A 26,446-nucleotide genomic window follows, 5' to 3' on the forward strand; every position below is an offset into this window, starting at 1 on the left:
ATCTGCCCCTTTTTCCAAGAAATAAACTCACAAATAACATAAATTAGAAATTTAAAAAACAACAACTAAGTAAATAAAAAACTAAAATAAAATAGAATTATCGCCGTCTATGGGTATGTCAATCAAACTTAACTAACACATTTCATTATATTTATTTAACATAAAGGCTTTAATTGTTCTTTTGAATGTAATGTTTGATTTGGATTCTTTGTTTTCTTTATTCAGATTGTTCCATAAACTGATTCCTTTCACAGAAACACAACGTTCCATCAATTTAGTCCTGAATCTTGTTTTGTTTTTTTTAATCTCCGTTCCTTTTAAGTTATACTTGCTTTCTCTTCAACATCATCATCTACATCATGATATGTATATACTATGATTAAAACACATTGCAATACTTCAATATCTTTGCAGTTTCTGTGCAAGCAGCCCTTCTCTGTCTCTGTGATGCTGAACATCCCTGGTTTACAGAGAAACCGTCTGAGTTTCCACATCTCACATACTGAGGCTTCTTCTGAGGCAGCGCCGTGTGGTCGAACCGCTGCCTGAAACCAAGAAGCTGCTTCTGTTTCTGCCGATCGACTCTTTGGAGAGTTCTGGGGGATTCTCAAGAGAAGGTTCGGAGGAGATTGAAGGACCGGACTGCTGTTGGGACTCTGAACTCACAGAAACGATCACTAAATCTGAGATCTTTCTGGAATATTCATACAGTTTCTTCCTGAAGGCGCCTGCGTTGTTCTGATCACTTTTGAAAAGCATGACGTAGCACTTTGGGAAGAAGTGGCAGCTGAGGATGCCGTAGTTGGAGATGAGGATGACCACCATCTCCACGGCGGGCAGGTACACCCCCGAGGTGGTGACGTAGATGGGGATGAAGAGCAGCCAGGAGACCAGGTACAGCAGCATGCTGAAGGTGATGAACCTGGCCTCGTTGAACTGCTGAGGAAGTTTCCGGCCTTTGAAAGCACAGATGAAACAGATGAAAGCCAGGACAGCGATGTAGCCCAGCATCACCCCGAAAGCCACGTAAGAACCCTCGTGACAGTTCTCCAGCACTTCGGTCTGGGAGATGGTGACCTGCTTGAAGGGGCTCCTGAGGACCAGCCAGCAGATGCAGGTGGCCACCTGACCGGCCATGCAGATGCCAATGATGGCGTAGGACCGGTAGAGCCCCCGCAGGATCCCCGGCAGCCCTGGGTTGAACTGGAAGGCCAGAACGATCTTCAGAGTCTTAACCAGGATGCAGGAGACGCACAGAGTGAAGCTGATTCCAAACAGCACCTGTAGAGGAATTGGCATTCTTATATATATATATAATCATTTGGTTGGAATCTAACATGGGAAACTTTTCATTCCAGAAAGATCTTGTGAGGTTAATCAACCTTTTTGAATTAGTTTGTCCTTATGAAAACTACCAGAATAAAGAATCAGAATCAAGTCAGCTTGGAGAACTGCTGTTTTTCACATGCTTATAACATGTTAACAGACGACAGGGCAGCACTTCCTGAGTTCTGTCAGGGGGGGTTCGGCTGTCCCACAACTGTCCCATTGTCAGTTGGACCATCTGTTCAAAACCCCCAGCAGAGTTCCTGTTTTTAGTTGACCCCTTGACCCTTTGTGTTTTTTAAGGATGTCTGTTTGTTTCTGCATACCACAGATTATTTGCTCTTTAACTGAAATGTCACGTGTGTCTTTTACCCCCAACGTCTGTTCATTGTCCATTCTACAGTCTCTGTGTCTTTCCTAAGTTATGAATTTATGTTATGTTGATTTAGGAACCTAACAGATCTGTATAAGAACTTTGAACTGAGGGAGAAAAAAGAAAGACAGTATGTATGTGTATTAAAGATTCATAACTTTTGCTACGTGCTAAAGTCTAACTTCGAAAAGTTTCTAACTCTGCTGATCCGTGTTAATTTTGGCCTTGAAAGACGCTGTGTAGCGACATGAAAGCTGGCTGTGTATCTCTCTCTCCTGTCTCTGTGTGTGTGTCTTTCTCCCCATCTGCACCTCTCTTGTAGTAGAAAAAGATTAACAGTTTTATATAATCATTGTTGTTTTTTAAAGCTTTGGTGACCGTAAAAAATCTCTGCAACTCTGCTCAATGCAAAGGAATGTTGTATGATGTAAAAAACCTGCCTGTCTTGGGCTCAGATTGGAAGAAAGCACACGCGGCCTCCTGAGCGAGAAGCTCCGCTCTCGGTGTGCAAAGTTATCTCCCCTTTTTCTGGGTATAAGGGGCGTCATTTATCAGAACAGGTGTCTAGAGATAGCACTTGTTTGAGCAATTTACACCAAAATCTGTAATAACAAGTGTCACTCGGGGAATCCTCCCCTTGTGTGCTCAAAGTTCTCAAGATTCTAAGGAAAGACACCTGTTGTTGAAAAAAGGTGCAGGGGAGGGTGGTTAAAGTTTTAAAAAATGAACGGTTGTTTCTTGTTCCTCCAGTAAAATATACGTGAAACAATGGAAGAATATGGGTTGTAATCATAAAACTGAGGGGTGTGGCCCCCAGGCCCTTTGATAGTATATAAGAAGGAGGACTCGATGAAAGATTTTAGAATCGGTCACCGGGAGCCGTCTCTCCTGTGTTTGGTACTGATTGTAATTCTTACAATAAAGGCCTGCGCAGTATTTGAACGGAACACCAGCCGAAACATGACTCCAGTGTTTTTCTTCAAGTCCATGGATGAAGGTGTTAGTACTTATAGGAAAAACTTAGTTTCATGAGGGGGTCCCGAAAGGATTCTCTACACACCTGCCGAGCTTTGCACTGCAGGCCGCTGGGCCGGCCCACGAACAGGATGGCGCTGACGTAGGAGACCACCAGAGACAGGAGGATGACGTGACTCAGGGCCCCCCCGGCGGCCTTCACTACCGGAGTGTCTCTGCGGTGCAGGAACAGAGCCAGCACCAGCAGGGCCAGCAGGATCCCCATGGTGGAGAAGCTCAGCAGCACCGCTGCAAAGCTGTCGTGCCAGGAGAAGAAGCGCAGGGCTTTGGGGGTGCAGCCGGAGCTGCCCTGGGGAGACCACTCCGTGCTGGGGTCGCAGCTCAGACACTGGTCCATATCTGGAGGAGGAACAGGAACGCACACTCAAAATGGTCCAACATGGGGTTTCATCAAGCTTCAGAGATTCCATTCAATTCAATTTTATTTATATAGCGTCTATTACAGGGGTCGGCAACCCGCAGCTCTAGAGCCGCATGCGGCTCTTTAGCGCCGCCCTAGTGGCTCCCATTTTCAAAAATCTTTGAAAATGGAAATCGATTGGGGAGGGAAATATATTTTTTGTTTTAATATGGTTTCTGTAGGAGGACAAACACGACACAAACATTCTGAACGTTTTCCAATGCTGTAAAAATGTGTAGAATAAATATTACATTTCAACATTTCTGTTAACGAAGATTTGTACGGATGAGTATCAGGGCCATGCAGGAGAAAAAATATTTGAGAGGGGAAGATTTTTTTTTATTGTGCACTTCGAGAAAAAAGTTGAAATGTTGAGATTAATTTTGAAATACAATTTCAAGAATAAAGTCGAAACCTTTTTCTCAACATTTCAAATTTTCTCTTTTTTTCGTCTCTTTTTCTTCTTTATTTTCTTTTTTCTTCTTTTTTCCTTTTTTTCTTTTGCTTCCTTTTTCCTTTCCTTTTTAATCTCGAAATTTTGACTTTTTTCTCAACATTTCGACTTTTTTCTCGACATTTTGACTTTTTTCTCGAAATTGTACTTCAACATTAATCTCAACATTTCGACTTTTTTCTTGACATTTCGACTTTTTACTCAAAGTGCATAATGAAAAAAAAATCTTCCTCCGCTAAAAAATTATTTTTATTTTTCTCCTGCCTGGCCCTAATACTCGTCCGTAGATTTGCGTAACAAAAAGAGTAACGTGGAAAGACGTGAGCTACATTTGAAGCCGAGGACCCAGTTAAAAACTAATATAGAAACATGCAGCATGTGTTGCCTTCATTCTAAGGTTTATACAAGACTTTTCATTTTTTGCGGCTCCAGACATATTTGTTTTTTGTGTTTTTGGTCCAATATGGCTCTTTCAACATTTTGGGTTGCCGACCTCTGGTCAATTACAACAGAAGTTGTCTCTGGGATCTTTCCAGAGACCCAGAACATAAACCCCCGAGCAATTATTACATAAACAATGGCAGGTAAAAACTCCCCTAGTGGGAGAAAAACATTAAGCCAAACAGTGGCAAGAAAAACTCCCCTTTAGGAGGGAAGAAACCTGGACCAGGACCTGGATCATAGGGGGGTAGAAACCTGGACCAGGACCTGGATCATAAGGGGGGGAAGAAACCTGGACCAGGACCTGGATCATAAGGGGGGTAGAAACCTGGACCAGGACCTGGATCATAAGGGGGGTAGAAACCTGGACCAGGACCTGGATCATAAAGGGGGAACTCTCCTGCTGGAGACCAGAGATGAGACTGTATGAAGAACTCTCTGGTACCTGTGCTGTTGGAGAAGTAGTTCTCGGTGCAGTTGATACATTCGTAGCAGCAAGTGTGTTGGCTCTCAGCCGTCTTCTTGAACTCTCCAGGAACACAGCTGTTGGAGCATCTGGATATGACGTTCTGAGGAAGACACCAGCAGAATTACATTTTCACATCTCTGTTCATTATTTTATACTACACTACTGTCATTTAGCAGACGCTTTTATCCAAAGCGACTTACATCTGAGAGAACAACACAAGCACAACATCACATAGGAGGGTCCAGCTGGATCAGTGATGGTCAGACTGTTGAGAGTCCAGTTGTACACAGATGCTGTCACGCCAGTGCTAGAATATATGTTTGTTTGTTTTTTTTAAATAAGAAAGCTATTTCTAAGAAGACACGTCTTTAGCTAGCTCTTAAAAGTAGTGTCCGATCTACAGACCCTGTAGATCGGACAGAGTTTGGTAGGTCATTCCACCATCGGGGAACAATGGAGGAGAAGAGTCTGGCTGGTTTGGTTCAGGTAGGAGTGATGGAACCAACTTCCAATCTGGGTAAAGTAAAGCCTATAGTTAGTGTTTAGTAAACCTCTAGCTGGTGTTGGTAAATCTCTAGGTAGTGTAAACTCTAGTGTGTTAGAGTCAGTAGTCATAGTTGCAGCTATAGAACAAGACTATAATAGTTAGTCTCAAATATAGCTTTGTGGTAGATATGCTGCTATAGGCTTATGCTGCAGGGGGGCACCGACATGATCCACTGGGCGGTGCCTCTCACCCTTCTTCTCCTCTCCTCTTCCCTTCCTCTCTTCTCCATTTCCATTTTTATTTATTATAAGTATCTCATAGCCATCATTTTTGTCCATCGCTCCTGTAGTTTCTTCTGCTGGCCCCCCTTTTTTCTCTTTTGTGCATGTTTGCAGGCCGGTGCTTCAGGAGCTGCGTGCTGGCCTGCGGTCCCGGTACCCCGCCCCCACCCCCGGTCATCCCGATGCTGCTTCCACCTGCCTGCGGTCCCCCACCCCCCTTATGAGCCAGGTCCTGCTCAAGGTTTCTTCCCTCCTAAAGGGGAGTTTTTCCTTGCCTGTCAAGGTTGACATTCCCCCCTGCCTTCAGTTTCTGTCTTGCCCCGCCTGTGTCCCATCTTCCCTGATTGTGTCTGCACCTGTGTCTCGTCATGTCTCGTTATCCCCTCAGTATATCTTGTCTTGTCATTCCTTTGTGCCCTGTCGGCCCGTACTGTTCTCTCTTCCATGTCTCCTCGTAGTTTTGTCCTGATCCTGGTTTTTGTCAATCCTGCTCTGCAGCGCTTTGTTTTTGCCTTTTTTGTATTAAACCCCTTGTTTTTTTGAGAACTCCTGCCTCCAGCCTCCCTCTGTCTCCTGCACTTGGGTCCTAGAAAACCAAACCATGACATTGCCACTGTTTGGCTTAAGGCTTTTCTCCCACTATGGGAGTTTTTACCTGCCATTGTTTATATAATAATTGCTCGGGGGTTTATGTTTATGTTTATGTTTATGTTCATGTTCTGGATCTCTGGAAAGCGTCTAGAGATAACATCTGTTGTATTAGACGCTATATAAATAAAATTGAATTGGTCGTCCCGCTGCTGCTTCCACCTGCCTGCTGTGTGCTGCTGACGTCCGGGCTATGTTGGCCTGTGGGACTCCACACCGGACCGTTCGGCGCCTCAGAAGGGGGAAGCAGTACTCTGCCGGCACCGTTTATGGTGCGGGTGGGGAGCTGTTGACCTCGACTGGGGACGTTGTCGGACAGTGGAAGGAATACTTCGAGGATCTCCTCAACCCGACTGACATGCCTTCCACTGAGGAAGAAGAGAGTGGGGACTCTGGGGCGTGCTCATCCATCACCCAAGCCGAGGTCACTGAGGTAGTTCGTAAGCTCCTCAGTGGCACCGGGGGTGGATGAGATTCGCCCTGAGTACCTCAAGTCTCTGGATATCGTAGGGCTGTCTTGGTTGACACGCCTCTGCGACATCGCATGGAGGAAGGGGACAGTACCGCTGGAGTGGCAAACCGGGGTGGTGGTCCCTCTGTTTAAAAAGGGGGACCGGAGAGTGTGTTCCAACTATAGGGGGATCACACTTCTCAGCCTCCCCGGGAAAATCTACGCCAGGGTACTGGAGAGGAGAATACGGCCGATAGTTGAACCTCGGATTCAGGAGGAACAATGCGGTTTTCGTCCCGGTCGCGGAACACTGGACCAACTCTACACCCTCCGCAGGGTGCTCGAGGGTTCATGGGAATTTGCCCAACCAGTCTACATGTGCTTGTGGATTTGGAGAAGGCATTTGACCGTGTCCCTCGTGCCATTCTGTGGGGGATCAGTGAGTATGGAGTCCGGGGCCCTCTGCTAAGGGCTGTCCGGTCTCTGTATGATCGGAGCAGGAGTCTGGTTCGCATTGCCGGCAGTTGATCAGACTTGTTCCCAGTGCATGTTGGACTCCGGCAGGGCTGCCCTTTGTCACCGGTCCTGTTCATAATTTTTATGGACAGGATTTCTAGGCGCAGCCAGGGGCCGGAGGGGATCCGGTTTGGGAACCTCAGGATTTCATCTCTGCTTTTTGCAGATTACGTTGTCCTGTTGGCTTCATCAGACCGGGACCTTCAGCATGTGCTGGGGCGGTTTGAGGCCGAGTGCGACGCGGCAGGGATGAAAATCAGATCCAAGACCGAGGCCATGGTTCTCCATCGGGAAAGGGTGGCATACCTTCTCCGGGTGGGTGGAGAAGTCTCTCGGGATCTTGTTCACGAGTGAGGGAACAATGGAGCGTGAGATTGACAGACGGATCGGTGCAGCGTCCGCAGTTATGCGGTCTATGTACTGGACCGTCGTGGTGAAAAGGGAGCTGAGTCGAAAGGCGAAGCTCTCGATTTACCGGTCAATCTACGCACCTACCCTCACCTATGGTCATGAACTTTGGGTAGTGACCGAAAGGACAAGATCGCGGATACAAGCGGCCGAGATGAGTTTCCTCTGCAGGGTGGATGGACGCTCCCTTAAAAATAGGGTGAGGAGTTCGGTCACCCGGGAGGAGCTCGGAGTCGAGCTGCTGCTCCTTCACATTGAGAGGAGTCAGCTGAGGTGGCTTGGGCATCTTTACCGGATGCCTCCTGGACGCCTCCCTAGGGAGGTGTTCCAGGCATGTCCCTCATCCCTAGGGAGGTGTTCCAGGCATGTCCCTCCTCCCTAGGGAGGTGTTCCAGGCATGTCCCACCTCCCTCGGGAGGTGTTCCAGGCATGCCCCTCCTCCCTAGGGAGGTGTTCCAGGCATGTCCCTCCTCCCTAGGGAGGTGTTCCAGGCATGTCCCTCCGGGAGGAGACCCCGGGGCAGACCCAGGACACGCTGGAGAGACAATGGGCCAAATCCACAAAAGACTTGCGCGGCTTTTGCGGCCGCTAAACCGGTGCAAATGAGACAAAAAGAGAGCGTCTAATTCACAAAGCACCCGCAAAGGGCGAATTGCTCCACAAACTGCGCTACCAAGCAAATAGTGGCAGTCTGCGCCGGTGCCATTTGCATGCATGCAAATTAGGTAATATTCATACATTCGGCGCAAAATTGCCCCCTTTCTATGCAAATAAGCCTCATTGCAAAAAGCGCCTAATTCACAAAGGCCAGGGCTATTTGCCACACGCAAAAATAGTGGAGCAAATACCGCCATTCAGAAGCGTGTATTAAACTGCGCGCAAAGTCGCAAACTCACTCCTCACTCCCGCTCTGTATATGTTTCTCTCTCTCTTCAATATCATTCAAGTCTGTGTGATACTGAATGATATTAAGGGTGAAATCTACATTCAGACATGACTGTAGACAATCAGATCAAGTGGGGTTGTGGACTTATCGGATTTAAAAATAAAAGTAACAGGACGGAGTTCAGGATTCATCCATACATAAGGGGCTCTTTTATTACAAACAATTCCACCATATAAACATATACATCTAGAATGTGTGTGTTTAACAGCTGACCTGTAAGTGTGTGTAGCAAAACAAAGAACATGAATTACCATCAGATCCTGATCTGATCCCGATCCAGTGTTAATGAAGTTACCGGTGCTGTGCCTTGTGCGTAAATGCGCACAGCCTCTTAACATTTGACATTTCATTAGCTTATGTCATACAGACACTGAGGTCTGTTGATGTGTGTGTGGAGATGATGACTATGTTCTACCACACGATGGTGGCCAGTGCACTCTTTTTTGCTGCTTTGTGTTGGGGGGGCAGCCTTGCAATCAAAAACACCAGGCGACTGAACAAACTGGTCAAAAAAGCGGGCTCAGTGTTGGGCAGGAGTCTGGACCCGCTAAGATCTGTGGTGGAGAGGGGCACACTGAACAAACTGAGTGCTATAATGGAGAGACACCCTCTCCACAGCCTCCAGGAGCAACAGAGGGGCAGCAGCTGCAGCAGTCGGGTCCGCAGCCTCCGCTCACTGCGCACGGAGCGGTTCAGGAGATCCTTGCGTCCCCGCAGCAATAAGACTGTGTTTAACTCGTCCTGAACTCAGTTTCACACACTCACCTCTGCCACAACTGGACTATATTTTAGTTTGCACTTTACATGATATTTATCTATCTATCTATCTATCTATCTATCTATCTATCTATCTATCTATCTATCTATCTATCTATCTATCTATCTATCTATCTATCTATCTATCTATCTATCTATCTATCTATCTATCTATCTATCTATCTATCTATCTATCTATCTATCTGCATGCGAAATACTAGAAGTACAAATACGTGAAAGTTGAGGCTATTGTGCTCTCTGCAGTTTTCATTAGGGACCAATCTGTGTGCTGAAATACGGAGAACACTGGAAACAGCTCCGCTCACTCAGACAAGTGCAAATTGCACTCAGCCGCAAAACTTTATGGGCGTGTTTGCTCCGGTATATCATTAGAGCAAAATCTTTTGTGAATAGGACCTTAAAGCAGGGCAAATTGCGGGCGCAAATGCAGCGCAATTCACAGCGCTATTTGCGGGCGCAATCTATTCTTTGTGGATTTACCCCTATGTCTCTCGGCTGGCCTGGGAACGCCTCGGACTCCCCACGGAAGAGCTGGAGGAAGAGCTGGAGGAAGAACTGGAGGAAGTGTCTGGGGTGAAGGAAGTCTGGGCATCTCTGCTGAGGCTGCTGCCCCCGCGACCCGGGAACGGTTAAAGAAGATGAGTGAGTGAGTGAGTGTTTGGCTTAAGGCTTTTCTCCCACTAGGGGAGTTTTTACCTGCCATTGTTTATGTAATAATAGCTCGGGTGTTTATGTTCTGGGTCTCTGGAAAGCGTCTAGAGACAACATCTGTTGTATTAGACGCTATACCAATAAAATTGAATTGAATTGAATGTTTGGTCCATCTTGGAGTCATGTTTGGTTCAGGTAGAAGTGTTTGGTTCAGGTAGAAGTGTTGTATATGCAATATGTCTGGGGTTGTAGAGCGTACCTGCAGCAGCTGCAGCTTTCTGGTCTTGCTGTGGGTGAAGCTGCAGTTGAGTGGATGGTACTCTGCTACCACTTCATGGACATGGATAAGGCCTCCCTCCGACCTCCAAATGCTCACATCATAGCCCAAATTCACATCTCCATTGCTGTCAAACCTGTAGGTGCTTCCTCTGAGGGTGAACTCCTCCTTCTGCAGAGCCTCTAAAACCTTCAGAACAAAGTTCAGACACCAGGTGAGTGGACAGACCAGTCTATAACATGTGACCTAAAGTGTTGTGAATTCTGTAACAGAGATCACGTTCTGGTGTTCTGTTTGGACCTATGTAAAAGTCAAATATATTAAAACAGAAGGCCATGATGGTTACGCCATGATGAATGCCAGAGAGTCTATACTTCCGGTATATAGCTACTGTATGTATATACTTTGTACTTTGTCTTTTTCTTTTTTTTGTGGACATTTTATCTAGGGGTGTCAAATTAGCACGTTAATCGCGATTAATAAATTACAGGCATATTTAGCGCGTTGTGTTTTTTAATCGCTTAATCTATTTTTTCATCTCCAACTTTACTTTTTCTGTTGTTGACGCCATGACCTTGGTGTTTGGTAGTATAGGGTCGGTCATTTTGTGGTATAATTTTTACTTTACATATGACAGACATTGAGCTTTAACATTGGATTAAAATCACGTTATTACAAATTAGCAATGGTCCCAGATTATGTTAATCCAGTGCAAGTGAAGCATTAGGTGGAAACACACACACACACACACACACACACACACACACACACACACACACACACACACACACACACACACACACACACACACACACACACACACACACACACACACACACACACACCTGCCAGGGCTGCACGCTGCCAGGTGTTTTGCAGTCTCTGCTGCGACAGATGGAAGCGACAGCGTTAGCCAAGACGCTCACAGCCATCTGGACACTGAAGGTGATGTCAGGTTGAGAGTGTTTTTTGAGCAAGCTCACAGCTCTGGACAGGAGCTCAGGGTCTGCAGATCTTTCACTGGCGTCCAACAGCTCAGGGCCCACCGGTACTTCACTGATATCCACCAACTCTGGGTCTGCAGGTCCGTCAGTGCCGTTCAGGTGCTTGCAGAGCTCCTGTAGGATGTGTTTCATGCCGGTGCAGTTCAGTTCACCTGCCTCCAGCCTGCTCAGGCACTCACTAAATGATTTTGGCTCTCCATGTTGGAAGGTGAAGCCTACAACGTGTCCAATGTCCTGCAGAGTTAGGTTTCTGGTGACGGAGCTGGAGGACGACCAGCTGTCACTGGCCACCCAAACTCTCCTCATGGCTTCCACCCCCTGTCCCGCCCCCAGAGCCCCGTCCCTCAGCTCCTGGAACAGATGCATCATGTGAAGGGGACTGGCGAATGACACAATGACCTGCACCTTTGGATTGGCGTGGATGGTTTCTGCCGTCTTAACGATGGCCGCCTGGACGTTGGCGCTGGTTGCGGACTGAGGCAGGACCGATCTGAAGGCCACGCAGATGCCTTTCTCAGAGGCCTGTGTGACAAAGTGGTCCAGAGCTGATCTCCCATAATCCCCGTCGGTGGTAACCACGCCCACCCAGTTCCAGCCGAAGGTGCTGAGCAGACTGACCATGGCTGCCGTCTGGTGACGGTCGTTGGGGACGGTCCTCATGAAGGCAGGGAAGCGGCTCTTATCACTCAGGATGGCAGCTGTCGAGGAGTAACTGATCTTCAGAGAAGAAAAGACAAGTGGTGACATTAGTTTTGGAAAAGTGACATATCTACTCTTACATAGTTATTCAAGTATTACCATATTTTCTGGACTATAAGCCGCACCTGCATATAAGCCACATCCGCTCTATTTAAAAAAAAAAGATATGCAAGCCGCAGATATTTATGTTGTTAGATTAGATATTTTCTACATGTACAGAAGGATTTTGAACTGTAAATGATGTACATGTTTGTACCTAACTAGATCCTTTCCTAACAGTGTCTTTTAACACGGCAGCAACTTTGCTGATTAAAACGGGACAAAACCAAGAGAAAATAACCAGTATTTATTTATCTGTTTGGAATCTGTTTCTACCTACTTCTATCTGTTAAAGAAGAAGTAGCGTATTCTTCTTTGCATTTATTTTGTCTTAGTTTTGATTCTAATTCCGGTTAGAGCGCCCCGAGCGGTGGAAGAAAAATCCACAGAATAGCTGCACCTTTGTATAAGCTGCATGGTTCAAAAAAGTAGCGTCTTATAGTCCAGAAAATACGGTATATTGTTATACCATTGCTGTCTATTGTTCTCTATTATACTGTAGTATTATAGTAAAGTAATGATAATGTAATACTATGCATTATAATTACTTCTATTATTACCTACATACATAGTAGCACAACTAAATGATGGGCGTTTGTTTTCTTCTGTTTGCCTTGATTTGCTTTGATTTTGACTATATTTATATATACATATAATTGAGTATTATATCACTGTATTGAACAGTTATTGAAACTTGTCTTGTTATATGTATGAATGTATGTAATATTCAAGGGTAGGACTCGACAAGTGGTTACTTCATTCCTACTCCATTTCAAGCATGTTGGTGGATCAGTGAACTAATATTATATGAGGTGCTGTACATATACATATATATATATATTTGTATTCTGTTTTTTCACTTTTTTGTACGCTTTTTTATCATGCATGTTTGAAATAAAATGTTCAAATTAAATCAAAAACAATTAACATGAGAACATGAACATGTGAGGAACACAGTGAACAGGTCCTCCTTGGATTGCCACCTCAACACAGAAGGGGATTTCCTGTCGCTTGTATAACTCGTCCGATGGGACAGGCTAGACCAGTATGGTTTCAATAGGACAGGAATAGAAAAGTATGAAATCTGGGAGCACATTTCTTGAGGCTAACACTATGCTTTACATAGACGTGACACTCATAATCATGACATGGCACCTGTAATGACTCTTTATGATTTCTTACATGTCATGATGTAAGTTAGATAGTGTTAGCCTTGTGACTGCCTTTACGTGTGTTTGTGTGCGCGCTTGTTTGTGTATTTGGTATGTGTGTGGTGTCGCAGTTGAAGGGAGAGACAATGTATAAAAAGATAATCGTACACTAAATGAAAATGCAGGGAGCAGACTCTCATCGAAATCGGGATACTATGGAAGGTTATGTTTGGTCGTCTTACAGCCGCGATCCAAGCGAGCCGACGACTCTTTACTCTGTTATCTCAGATGCCTGGTCTCCGTGGTTCTGCCTCCGAGCAGGAAAGCAGTGAAAAGTTAAACCATTAGCGATCTTTTCCCCACATCTGTTATGTGTGGAGCTGCTGCAGCTACAACACAGCAATGGGTTACCATGGTTACAGAATAACGGAAAGTAACGATTACAAGTAAGACACAACAAAAAGGGAGCACGTCTGTAAACAGTGCGCAGTGGTCCGAAGAGCAGCTAATGTAGCATCGGAAATGGCGGCTCCGCCAAGTGATGATGTCAAGACGACCAAGCCCTATTAAAAATCTCAAGTGGACTAGCTAAACCGGGGGTCGGCAACTCATGGCTCTAGAGCCGCATGCGGCTCTTTAGCGCCGCCCTAGTGGCTCCTGGAGCTTTTTCAAAAATGTTTGACCTTTTTTTTCCTTTTTTTCTCTTTTTTCCCTTTTTTCTTCTTTTTTTCTTTTTTCCTCTTTTTTTCCTTTTTTTCTCTTTTTCTTTTTTTCTCTCTTTTTATCCTTTTTTCCTCTTTTTTTCTTTTTTTCTCTCTTTTTTCCTTTTTTTCTCTTTTTTTCTTCCTTTTTCCTTTCCTTTTTAATCTTGACATTTTGACTTTTTTCACGAAATTCTGACTATTTCCTTGACATTTCGACTTTGTTCTCAACATTTTGACTTTTTTCTCAAAATTTTGACTTTTTTCTCGACATTTCGACTTTTTTCTCGAGATTGTACTTCAACATTAATCTCGACATTTCAAATGTTTTTCTTGAAATTTTGACTTTTTTCTCAAAATTTCGACTTTTTTCTCAACATTTCAAATTTTTTCTTGACATTTCGACTTTTTTTTTCGGCATTTCGACTTTTTTTCTCGACATTTCGCCTTTCGCCATTTGCCTTCATTCTAAGGCTGATACAAGACTTTTCATTTTTTGCGGCTCTAGACATATTTGTTTTTTGTGTTTTTGGTCCAATACGGCTCTTTCAACATTTCGGGTTGCCGACCCCTGAGCTAAACAGACCTATCACGGGCTAGCTGAGCTATAGAGTCGCCTACTGGCGGCTCTATGGAAACGCGGAGACTGCTTTCTTACAAAAACAGCCCAGGTAACTGACTGGTTATTTTCAAAAGTGCTTATATCTTTACATATACTTCAAATGTATTTTCTCACTGGTTTGTCCATATAAGAATGTGTGCTGTAGTACCTCACAGGTCGGGTGACCGTTTCATGTCATCATTTGTTATACATGCTCCAACATGCTCCAAATGTGAGCGATGAAACAACCTCCAGGAGTTGATTCAGGCTTACATTCACCCACTGCATTGTTCAATCCCTCCATCTCAGTATTTAAGGGTGCTTTCACACATGTGGCCCGTTTGTTTTGTTCCGATTCAGGGGCTGAATCGATACAGTTGTTCCGTTTCTCGTCTGTGGCGTTTGTGTTCACAAGGCAAACGTCTGTACCGTTTCAAAGCTGTTAACAAATGCGCGAACCAGCTACTCTCTGGTTGGTCAAATGAACGCGGAAGGAGTTTCCTCTTCTGTACCCCGGGATAAACGACAAGCCCCTTTCAGCACAGCACAGACCGCAGCCGCGGCTTTAGGCTGATTTATGGTTCCGCGTTACACCAACGCAGAGCCTACGGCGTAGGGTACGGCGTCGCACATACACAATGAATGGCGTTGTATCGGTTGCTGTGTGGATTATGTTCTCACTACAAATAAAAAAAATTAACCGTTTCAGGTCTCGAATGGAATCGGGCCGAGACCACCTCTCCTAGGAGATCTCGGAACGCTTGTTTTGTACCGTTTCAGAGCGCGATTGCTGTGTTCACATATACCAAAACGTTCCGATCTTTAGGGGGAAACGTTCCCTGTTCCGGTACAACTGCTTGAATCCGAAGCTAACTCAATAGTCTTCTTTCTTCTCTACAGTATCAAGAATTATTGCACCAGGAAGTATGAGTTCATGACCTTTGCCCTCTAAAAAGTCTTCAGAACTGCATAAGACTGTGAGGATTTAAAAATAAAAAATGTTTATTTTGCAGACAGAACGATGTTTAGACCAGTATCTAAAGTGTCCTCTATGATGTTTTGGAAACAAATTGGATTACCATATTTGTCAGCCTCTTATTTCAAGAAGCCTGACTTAGGCTGCTTTCAGACCTGTGGCCCGTTTGTTTGGTTCCGAATCAGGGGCTAAATCGATAGAGTTGTTTCGTTTTTCGTTTGTGGCGTTTGTGTTCACAAGGCAACCGTCTGTAGCGGTTCAAAGCTGATAACAAATGCCATGAACCAACTGTTCTCTCATTGGTCAGAAATGTTTTTCCGATACCCCGGGAAAAACAACAATGGTTATAACCCCTTTCACATCGAGGGCTCAAAGCGCAGACCACCACCGGTGATCCCATTCATCGTGTATGTGCTACTGCGGCGCAAGAGCGGACCGCTCTGTCGCCGAGCTCGGCGGCACCTGCCGTGGCGTTTGCGCCACCACGCCTGCCTGCCCGAATTGAACATTTTTTAATTTCACTGTGCTGCGCTGTAACGACATCTCGGCACGTCCAATAGGAGAGAAGGGAGAAGAGAGAAAGTTGTGTCCAATAAGAGAGAAGGTGGTGGAGGCTGCGCCGACTCTTCTCCTTGGGCCGCGGTCGCACATACACAATGAATGGAGTTATGTCGGTTGCTGTGGGGATTATGTTCTCACTGCAAACGAACCGCTCCAGGTCTGGAATGGAAGCGAGCCGAGAACACCTCTCCTAGGAGATCTCGGCTCGCTTGTTTTGTGCCGCATCCGAGCGTGATTGCTGTGTTCACATGTACCAAACAAACCGGTCTTTAGGTGGAAACGCTCCCTGTTCTGGAACAACTGCTCCAAATGGGACAGAGGTGAAAGCACCCTAAATGTTGCTAGAACCCAGAGACACCCGTGGAACTTTCTCCTGGCTGCCCTAGAGAGCTGATAGAAGGTTTTGGTCCCAGCTCACCTGAGGGATCATCTCCAGAGTCAGCTGTCTGGCCACAGCTATGGACAGCTCGGAGTAGGAGGCCCCCACGAGGGCCACGACGGGCCCCTGGCTGAAGTCTGCTGTGGCTCTCAGAGCTGTGCTGACGTCATGGCAGGAGTCCAGGATCCGGTAGCCCAGAGTCACGTTCACATCCGTCATCAGAGGGGATCGGTTCAGGTCCTCTATGGCACTGATCATAGCCAGGGCTCTCCCCAGGCCTCTCCACGCAAACCTGACCACAGGACAGTTCTCATTGTCTTCATTTAACTTAGCAACTACGTGTGTTAAATACATTTGGCATTTAAGTAAAGATAGCACAGGGTAGAATAAGTAACATATTTAATATATTTCTACTTAACATTTAACAAGAGCATGGCACAATTACTGTCTTCAGTATTCATGTCATTCTCTTTCCTTTATCAAGTTTTAGTTCTCTATGAAAATAAATATTGAAACTTCAATTTTGTTTTCATTTCATTTCATTTCATTTGTTTATTTGGAAGGGACAGATACAGAAAACATAGACAGACATAAATGGCTATCTGATGCCTGTATCATAGCGTTATTAGTGAATGGGGAAGTTGGCTCAGTTGGTAGAGCGTTTGCCCATGAACCTGAAGGTCAGTGGTTCAAACCCTAGTTCCGCCTGTGTCCACCAAAGTGTCCTTGGGCAAGACACTGAATCCCCCAGTTGCTCCCGGTTGTCAGGCCAGCGCCGTTGTGTATGGCAGCTCCGCCAACAACCGGTGTGTGAATGTGTGCGTTTGTGGGTGAATGTTTGCAGTGTAAAGCGCTTTGGGGCTGTAGGAGTACAGCTGGAAAGCGCTATATAAGTGAATGCTTATATATAGTGAATGCTAATTTGCAACACTCGTCCCTAACAGGGCTCACATCACAATTAAAAGAAAGGAGTTAGAAAAGTACACATACTTGACATGCCCTTACAAACATTAAAAACATACACAATACAAATATTAAAAACATACAAAATTACACACATAATAAGAGCTATCTTTGCTTATCTAGGCCTATCTGCACACACATCTCTACTGCTATAATTATTCCAGCATATAGCCTAACTATCCTACCTATATATGCTACTAATCCTTTGTAAGAGGAACCTCATCTACACAGCTACCTACACACACACACCCACTCACAAACACATCCATCCACCCCCATACACACAAATTAAAACTACAAAAACCTCAATAAAGTGGCAGAAAAAAATATTATCTTATTATTATATTATTATTATTATTATTATATATTATCTTATTATTATATCTTATTATCTTATCAGAAACTTCCAGCTCTCTGTCCATCTCCCTCCAGCAGCTGCCACTTTATTGAGGTTTTTGTGGTGAAATGAGGAGGAATCATAGAGATAACTTCTCATTTCAACTAACTGGATCAGCCGTTCCTCATCCGTGACTGTTTCCTACAGCGCTTTCAACCGGCTTTCTTTCTTTTTTTTTTTTTTTTTTTTTTTTTTTTTTTTTTATTTACCTTGTCTGCACACATATTATTGATTGATACCATGACGGTAGAAACCAAAAGTGTATATATGTGCATTATTACTATATGTAATATATACATATACGCACACATATGCGTACACATACATAAATATACACATACAAACCCAGTGTTTTTTTTTTTTTTTTTTTTTTTTTTTTTTTTTTTTGGGGGGGGAGGGGGTGGGGGGGGGGTGGTGACGACATCCACTGCCAATCCAGGAAGCAGGAACACACGGAGACACACGTCAAGCACTGGAAATCTGCAACAAAAAAACCACAAACAAAGCACGAAACCGGCACGGAGCCATCCAAAACACGAACAGCAATCGACCTAAATCTTGAAATCTGATCGCAGTCTGAGCTAAGCTATCGCTACCGCTACCTAAACCCAAAAACTAGAGAGCCAGCATGCAGGTGAACAAGCCAGTGTGTATGTCTATGTGTGTGTGTGTGTATGTATATGATCATGCATGTGTGTGTGTGTGTGTGTGTGTGTGTGTGTGTGTATGCGTGTGACTAAATTACTATATGTGTGTGTGTGTGTGTGTGTGTGTGTGTGTGTGTGTGTGTGTGTGTGTGTGTGTGTGTGTGTGTGTGTGTGTGTGTGTGTAATAAACCAAACAAAGCTCCACCTGAAGTGTATCTATAGTGGGGGAGGGGGGGGAGCAACCCCGCCACCCGTGAGACCAGAGGCCGACAAGGAAGAGCCCGGAACCCAGGCCACCGGCAACCCCACAGAGGGGAGAAGTAGGAGGGAGGCAACCCACCGCCTGCGAGGCCCCCCCCCCCCACCCGGCGGCGGCCGAGGGGGCCCGCGGGCGGGGCCCCCACGGCGCGGAAAGAAGCAGCCAGGGATCCCGCGGCGGCAGACCGCGACCCAGGCAATCCCCGGCCACCCGGTCCGGGCCGGACACGCGGCCAGGAGGCCCTCACCCTTCAGGCCAGCGACCCCCACCCGGCAGGGGGCCAGCCCGCCCGGAGAGACAGAGCCGCCCCGGCCGCCGACGCGGGCAGGCGCACCCGTCCCCCACGAAAGTGGCCCTCCAAGACCAGAGGGGCGCCCCGCCGTAGAGGCAGCGGGGGGGACCGGAGACGGGCCCGGAGAGAGGGAACCCCCCAACAAGGCGACACCCGCGCAGGCCCGACAACGGAGGGCCCCAGACCCAGGCATCCCATTCATTCATCCATTCACCTATCCGATACCTATACTAATAATAATATAATATACTATACATAATAATAATAATAATACTAATAATAATACTAATAATAATACTAATAATAATAATAATAATACCCATCTTTGTATAATATAATATTGATAAATTATTAAGTTTTTGATGTCCTGCCAATGGAGGCTCAAATCCTCCATGGCAGGACCCTTCCATACCGCATTCTCACCGACACAGACATACAATCACGCACCGTTTCCCCCTCCCCGGGGGGATCCAGCACCGCCAGAAGGCACCCCAGGCTGCACGGCGGGCCCCGCCAGGCCCGGGTAACCCGACCCACCCGTCCCAGGCCCAGGCCGGTGAGGGAACGCGGGTGATGTGGGACCCCCTCCCGCCCCTTGTGTTGAGTGCATGTGATTAATGCCATAAAAACAGGGAGGAGGGAGGGCCAAGTATCGATTGACACAGACCCCCCCCCCTCCCGAACTACGTGTCCTTGTCAAATGTATTTATTAAGTGTTGAATGTGCAGTGTCTATTTTGCTGTTAAAACCGTGAGGCGGGGAGTGCCAGGCCCCGCGGGACAGTGCCCCCCACGACCCGGACCCCCCGCCTTTCGCCTATGTGCGTATGAATCGTGTAGGGGGGGCAAGAGGGGGAGCGGAGGCCGAAGCCAGGAAGCAGGACCAGCAAAGCCGGCCCTGATAAGACACCCGCGTCCCCCCACCGGCCGTCCAGTAGACGGGGGCCGGCCCCCCGAGCCGGGCAAGGGCCCCACCGCACCTCCAAGGGCGCCCCCGGCGCCGCCGGAGCCCCCAGACGGAGGAGGAAACGGTCCAACATCCTCCCATTCATACTGACAACATAAGACATAGATACCTGGGAATGGTGCCACCCCGCCGCCGCGCCCGCCCGTGCACCCCCCGGTCAGGGGAAGCCCGCTCCCCGGACCCGGCCCCACCCCCCCCCGAGGCCACCCCGGCGGACACCCCAAGGGTCCCGGAGTCCCCACATCCGCAGGGGCACTTGGCCCCCGCCCAGCGACGGAGGACCAAGGCAGCAATGCCCCCCCAGCGCAGACAGCCACCCCCCACCCAGGCAGGGCCGGGCCCTCCGGGTGGGACCCCCACGTCCACGGCCCCGCCCCCCCCGGGAGGCCCGGAGACGCCCCAGCCACAGCCCCCCGCCCGAGCCCTCCCCAGCCACCCCCCCCCACCGCCATGAGGTAACCCCCCCCACAGGCCCCCAAGGCCCCCACCGGCTAGGGACAGGGCCCCGCGGCCCCCCCCACCGCCCCCCAGGGGCCACCAGAGGCCCGCGCCCCAGACCCCCCAAGCCGACCCCCAACCCCAAGGGCTACGAGATCACCACCCCCCCGCCCCCACTAGGTAACGAAGCCAATAAACGGGGACCACAGAGAGTGCAATTCAGCCGAATGTTGTTCAGTGGAGGCAGACATTATCTCACTACTAATATGATCTGATAAAAGATTCCTAAAATGGTTGATACATAAACTGGATTTTTGTTTCCAATTTACTAAAATGGTTTTCTTTGCGATACATAAGGCAGTGAGAACCCGGTGTGTCCAATTAGGATCTATTTGAGTGTCTCCCAGGTGACCTAATATACATACCGTGGGGCATACTGGGATTCTGTGGTTGATCCATGTGGATAAATCCTCACAAATCTCCTTCCAGAACCTCTGTACCGGTGTACAGAACCATAAAGCATGCATATAATTATCTGGGGTGTTCTCTGTGCACTGTGAACAGATATTAGAGGTGACAAAGCCCATCTGGAACATCCTTTGTCCAGTATAATGTATTCTATGAAGAACTTTGTACTGTATAAGTTGTAGGTTTGGGTTTTTAGTCATAGTAAACGTATTTGAGCATATTTGTGACCAAGAAAACTGGTCGGTATTAAGAGAGAGATCCGCCTCCCACTTAGAGGTCGGGAGAGAGACTGAATCGTCCAGTTTAGACACTAACCTGTAGAGTTTTGATAACAACTTTAAAGTGCTTAGATTCAATAAATCTATTATCTTAGCGGGAAGTTGTAAATCTAATTGGCTAATTTTGTATGTTTTATTTATTATTGCCTTAAGTTGTTGATACTCTAAAAATTTATTCCTGCTAACTCCGTATTGAACAATAAGTGTATTGAAAGGTACAAACTGTCCTCCTACAATTACGTGCTGTAAGTACCGTATTCCTTGATCTCTCCATTGAACGAAGTTAACCATCTTTTTATCATTTTTCACGATGTCTGGGTTGTTCCATATGGGTGTACGGTCACATGGAAAAAGTGAAATTTTAGCTATTTTAAGAAATTCCCACCAAGCTGATAAAGTTGTGCTAATATTAATGCTTTTGAAACATTGATGACGTTTGATACTTTGACTAATAAATGGTAACTCTGAGATTTCTAGTTCATTACAAAACACTTGCTCTGAGTCCAGCCATTGACTATCTAAAGGATGATCTTTTGACCATTTTACAATATACTGTAACTTACTGGCTATGAAGTAATACTGAAAATTAGGTAATTCTAAACCTCCATATTCTTTGGATTTTTGCAATGTCTTTAAACTAATACGTGGAGTTTTATTTTTCCACAGAAATTTTGATACATATGAGTCCAACGATTTAAACCAGGAAAGAGGGGGTTTGCATGGTATCATTGAGAAAAAATAATTTACTTTTGGTAAAACCATCATTTTAATGGTGGCTATTCTACCCATGAGCGAAATGGGGAGAGAGCTCCATCTGGAAAGATCATCTTCTATTTTCTTTATAAGCTGAACATGATTTAATTTTATTAACTCTGACAGCCTAGGGGAGATGTTTATGCCTAAATATCTAATGTTCCCTGATTGTAATTGAGTATTGGTTATATTCCTAAAATTGCAGTTAACACACAGAACAGTGGATTTAGACCAATTAATAGAATAATCAGACAGAGATGAAAATCCCTCTATAAGTGCAATTGTCTGTGATAGTGAAGATCGTGAGTTCTGGAGGAAGAGGAGTACGTCATCCGCATAAAGACTAATTTTGTGCTCTAATATTTTACATTGTATACCTTTAATATTTTGATTTTGTCTAATAGCTGCTGCTAAAGGTTCAATAAATATTGCAAATAATGAGGGAGAGAGAGGGCAACCCTGTCTAGTGCCTCTTTGCAAGGTAAAACTTGTAGAGATTTGATCATTTGTCCTTACACGTGCCTTGGGAGAGCTGTATAATATTTTTATCCAGTCAATGAAAGATTCGCCAAATCCAAATTTATGCAAAGTTGCCAATAGAAACTTCCAATTTACCTTATCAAATGCTTTTTCCGCGTCTAAGGATATAATAGTAGTCTCCTGTTTATTGATACTCGAATAGTCTATAATATTTAATAATCTGCGAATATTAGTAGACGAATGTCTACCTTTAATGAAGCCTGTTTGATCCGGATGTATAATAGAAGGGGTGACTCTTTTCAGACGTTCAGTAATGGCCTTGCTAATTATTTTAAGGTCTACATTTATCAATGAAATTGGGCGGTAGCTCGATGGGAGCAAGGGATCCTTGTCCGGTTTTAATAAAAGACTAATATTAGCAGAGTTCATATTTAAGGGTAAGCTTTTATTTTCCCTAGCATTTAGAATCATTTTATAAAATGTTGGTGCTAATATACTCCAGAATTCCTTGTAAAATTCAGCTGGGAAACCATCTGGGCCCGGAGCTTTATTATTGGGCATATGTTGAAGAGCTTCATGGAGTTCTCCTATTGAGAGCGGTGAGTCTAAATTCATAACCTGTTCCTGATGTAACTTCGGCAGATTAATGTCTCCAAGAAACTCATTAATGGATTGATCAGATGGTTCAATTTGTGACGAGTATAATTTATAGTAAAAGTCTCTAAAGACTGAATTTATTAAACAGGGGTCATGTGTAACTCCCCCTGACTGGTCCTTAATGGATGTTATGGTTGTTTTTTCTTTGTTTATTTTTAATTGATTGGCTAAGTATTTTCCCGATCTGTTAGCATGTGCAAAGTTTTCCAGGCGAAGCCTTTGTACTAGAAACTGCGTTTTTGCGTCAATTATTTTATTTAATTCTATTTTAGTTTTCCTTATTCTGTTAAGGATACGTTCGTCTGCAGAGGTCTGGAAGGCCTCCTCTAGCGTCTTTATTTCACACTCTAATTCTTTTGTTTTTAAGTTGTCTTTTTTTTTCTTATTTGAAGAAAAGGAAATTATTTTGCCTCGCATTACTGCTTTTCCTGCTTCCCATAGAACGCTCGCTGATATTTCCGGCTGGTCGTTATTTTGTAAAAATATATCCCATTCTTTCTTAAAAAAATTAATAAAGTCGGGGTCTTTGAGCAATGATGTATTAAATCTCCAAACTTTGGAGGATGATACGCTCCCCCTCTTCCCCAGAGTGAAAGAAACAGGTGCGTGATCGCTAATAATGATTGGGTGAATTTGTGATTCTGAGATATCTCTCATCAGAGAGCTACTGACTAAAAAATAATCTAACCTAGAATATGAGTGATGAACGGCTGAGAAAAAAGTGTAGTTCCTAAGGGTTGGGTGTAGAGAGCGCCATGTATCGCAAAGACCCAGATCATTCATGTATTGCTTAACAATACTTGCTGACTGCCAACTCCTGTGTCCGCCTGCATTACTGAGCCTGTCCACTCCAGGGTCCAGAACCATGTTGAAGTCTCCTCCGATGATGACTGTGTTGTCTAGGTGAGCAGAAAGTGAGGTGAAAAAAGAGTGAAAAAACGAGGAGTCATCAACATTTGGACCATATACATTAGAAATACATAAATTCAAGCTTTGAATTTGCAAGACTAAAATTAAATATCTACCCTCTGAGTCAATGTGAGTGTCCTTTACGGTGAAATTTACTCTTTTATTAATGAGAATTGCTACCCCTCTTTGTCTGGAGTTGTAACAGGCGCAGAAAACATGCGGAAATTGTGCCGTGGCCAATGCATCTACCGAAGCTTTAACTAAATGAGTTTCTTGCAGTAGGACAATGTCTGCCTGCAGAGTTTGTATATGGTTAAGAAGTTTTAATCTCTTTGCCGTGTTCCCGGCTCCGTTTACGTTCCAGGTGACAAACTTTAATTTATCCATAATCCAATCATTGAAAGTAACATTATATGTAAGTGGTAATGTTGCATGAAAAGCTGTTGTATGTGTGTGTGCCATGTTATTCTAGATGTGTGAAATGTGTGTTTGTACCAATTTACCAAACCGAGAAAGAAAGTGCAGCAGAGTGGGACATAGAGGGAAAAAAGAAAAAAAAAGGGGAAAGGGAGTGAGGTGGGGGGGAGGGAGATAATTCTAAACATGATAGAAAAAGAAATAGAGAAAGTAAAAAAAAGAGAGAGAAAGGCAATCACCAGTGTGAGCCTATAACTTACCGAGACTAGCAGAGCAAGAATTATTAATACATTAATATATGCCGAGAATATTTTATGAAACTATATCTAATCTAATCACCAAGTGTTTATGTAACTATATCTAACCTAATCACCCGTTAGTAAGAAAGAAAGAGAGGAAAAGAAAGTAAATTTTGTACTCATCCTTTTTTAGAAGAGCCAGGGCGTGATGTTGGAGTCGCGGTACAGTTGTCCGTTCACGTACAGCTTGTCCACGGTGATGACAGCACGAGATCCCTCCGTCATGAACCTCCTCCGGACCGGGAAGAGGACTCGGCGACGGTCCAGGATCTCCCGGGGGAACTGGTCGTTCACGGAGAACGGCAATCCGCGTAGCTGTGGCCCCCTTCTTCTCACAAGCTCTTTGTCTTTATAGTGTTCGAATTTAGCAACAATGGGCCTGGGTCTCTGGGCTTCGGGTCTTCTTCCTCCTAGGCGATGGACGCGGTGAAACGTGATGGAGTTCGCCAGGTCTTCTGGAAGCTTCAGGTGGTTCCGGATGAAATCCTGGACGGATTGTTCAGGATCTTCATCAGGTTTTTCCGGGATCCCCGAGAACACCAAGTTGTCCCTCATGGAACGAGCTTGAAGGTCTAAAACGGCCTCCTTTAAAGATTTATTTTCATTTTGGAGTCGGCTAAAACCCTCTGACATGGATTTCATCGACTTCTTCAGCTTTCAACCGGCTTTCAACACGAGCAGCGGGAAGAAAATAGAAGCAGGACGTCCGACAAATGTTCAGCTCAAAACGGCCTACGCCGCTTCGCTTGCGGCCAGTTAGGACAGTCCAATAGAAAATAAAGACATGGAATTGATTTTGTCGCTGACACTCGCTCGCGTCGCATGCAGTTAGGACACAGTGTAAAGAAAATGGAAGAGTTTAATACCTCTCTGAAAGGCTCGTTTGATAAATTTGTTACAAAAATCACCGATCCAACCGGGTCTCAAGCAGCCGCGGGGCCCCGCGTCGAGGCAAGAGATGATGATGATGAGGCGGGGGAAGGTATGCAATGCTTCATAATGAAACGTGTGTGTGTTTGTATCCAATATTTTGCTAATTGGAGAGTTAAAATTGCACATATAAACACCCGATCCGACCCGAAAAACCCCAAAATTTTGTGCGCGCGAGTGTAACGACCACGCGAGGGCCTCCCCCAGCCATTTCGCACAGGTCCTCGCAAATCTCCCAGACAGCTCTGCCTGATTATAGGACGCACATACGGTTTTTGATAAAAATTTTGGATTTTAGGTGCACCTTACAGCGCGGAAAATACTGTACTTAGAAATGTGATTGATTGCTCTCCTCTACCTTCTGCATAATTAGAAAGCAGAACTTGATTGTGTTTCTACCATTGTTCATGTATCCGGGAATCTCAAAGAATACTGAATGTCATGCTGTTTTGTTTTCTGGATATAAACAGATGACTGTAAACACATCTCACCTGATGCAAGGCGGTGGGTGTGGAGCCCCGGAGGTTTGGGAGTGGTCCACGTCTTCGTGGATGGGGAAGAGTCCTGCGATGATGAGGTCTCCTGGGGCCGCGGCCACCGGCCCCCTGTCATGTTGGCGTCCCATCTCCAGAGCCACAGACGGGGGGATGACTGAACAGATGAGCAATGCAGTCCAGGATGCCATGACGTCCATGACGATGAGCGAGCCCCTCCTGAATCTCTTCACCTCTGGCAGACTGATACTCTCACTTGAACAAGCCTTGACTGGTTAAAAGAAAATCCCCACATGCTTCCTCCTTCAGCTCTCAGGTTCCCCCCTGCAGCCCTGCCCATCTCTGCACAAGTGACAGCAGGTGAGTCAGACTCAGCTGAAGACGCTCACCGTGTTTACTGACAGTTTCTGTTCACACGGGCCTATTCCAGAGCTGGATAGAGGAGCCAAAAATTGTACTCAAGTAAAAGTAGTTACTTCAGAATAATACGACTCAAGTAGAAGTAAAAAGTAGTCATCCAAATAATTACGTGAGTAAAAGTAAAAAAAGTACTTGGTGGAAAAAACTACTCAAGTACTGAGTAACTGTTGAGTAACGTCTGATTTATTTTTTAACACAACCATTCAAACAGACAAAAGTACAAAACAATCATCTTAAGGCAAATTAAATCAATAAAATAATAAAATAA

At 45.4% G+C, this 26,446-nt stretch overlaps 1 protein-coding gene across 3 annotated transcripts; it reads right to left on the reverse strand.

Annotated features, from left to right (window-relative positions):
• LOC133440839 (G-protein coupled receptor family C group 6 member A-like) lies at nucleotides 1–26,097 on the reverse strand. 3 transcript variants are annotated; one of them, XM_061718167.1, is made up of 8 exons: nucleotides 25,756–26,097; nucleotides 16,151–16,403; nucleotides 11,563–11,661; nucleotides 10,786–11,466; nucleotides 9,923–10,129; nucleotides 4,475–4,598; nucleotides 2,760–3,073; nucleotides 1–1,281 (listed from the first exon to the last, which is right to left on the reverse strand). In XM_061718167.1, the coding sequence occupies exons 1-8, from the start codon at nucleotides 25,956–25,958 to the stop codon at nucleotides 496–498; spliced, it is 2,667 nt and encodes an 888-aa protein (XP_061574151.1). In that variant the 5' UTR covers nucleotides 25,959–26,097; the 3' UTR covers nucleotides 1–495. The 3 variants fall into 3 exon arrangements, with proteins under 3 accessions (XP_061574151.1, XP_061574150.1, XP_061574152.1); XM_061718166.1 differs by having other exon boundaries at nucleotides 10,786–11,661; XM_061718168.1 differs by lacking the exon at nucleotides 25,756–26,097 and having other exon boundaries at nucleotides 10,786–11,656; nucleotides 16,151–16,202.
• Nucleotides 26,098–26,446: the final 349 nt, after the last annotated feature.

Source organism: Cololabis saira, chromosome 3 (assembly GCF_033807715.1).
Source record: "Cololabis saira isolate AMF1-May2022 chromosome 3, fColSai1.1, whole genome shotgun sequence".
Taxonomy (NCBI): Eukaryota; Metazoa; Chordata; class Actinopteri; order Beloniformes; family Belonidae; genus Cololabis; species Cololabis saira.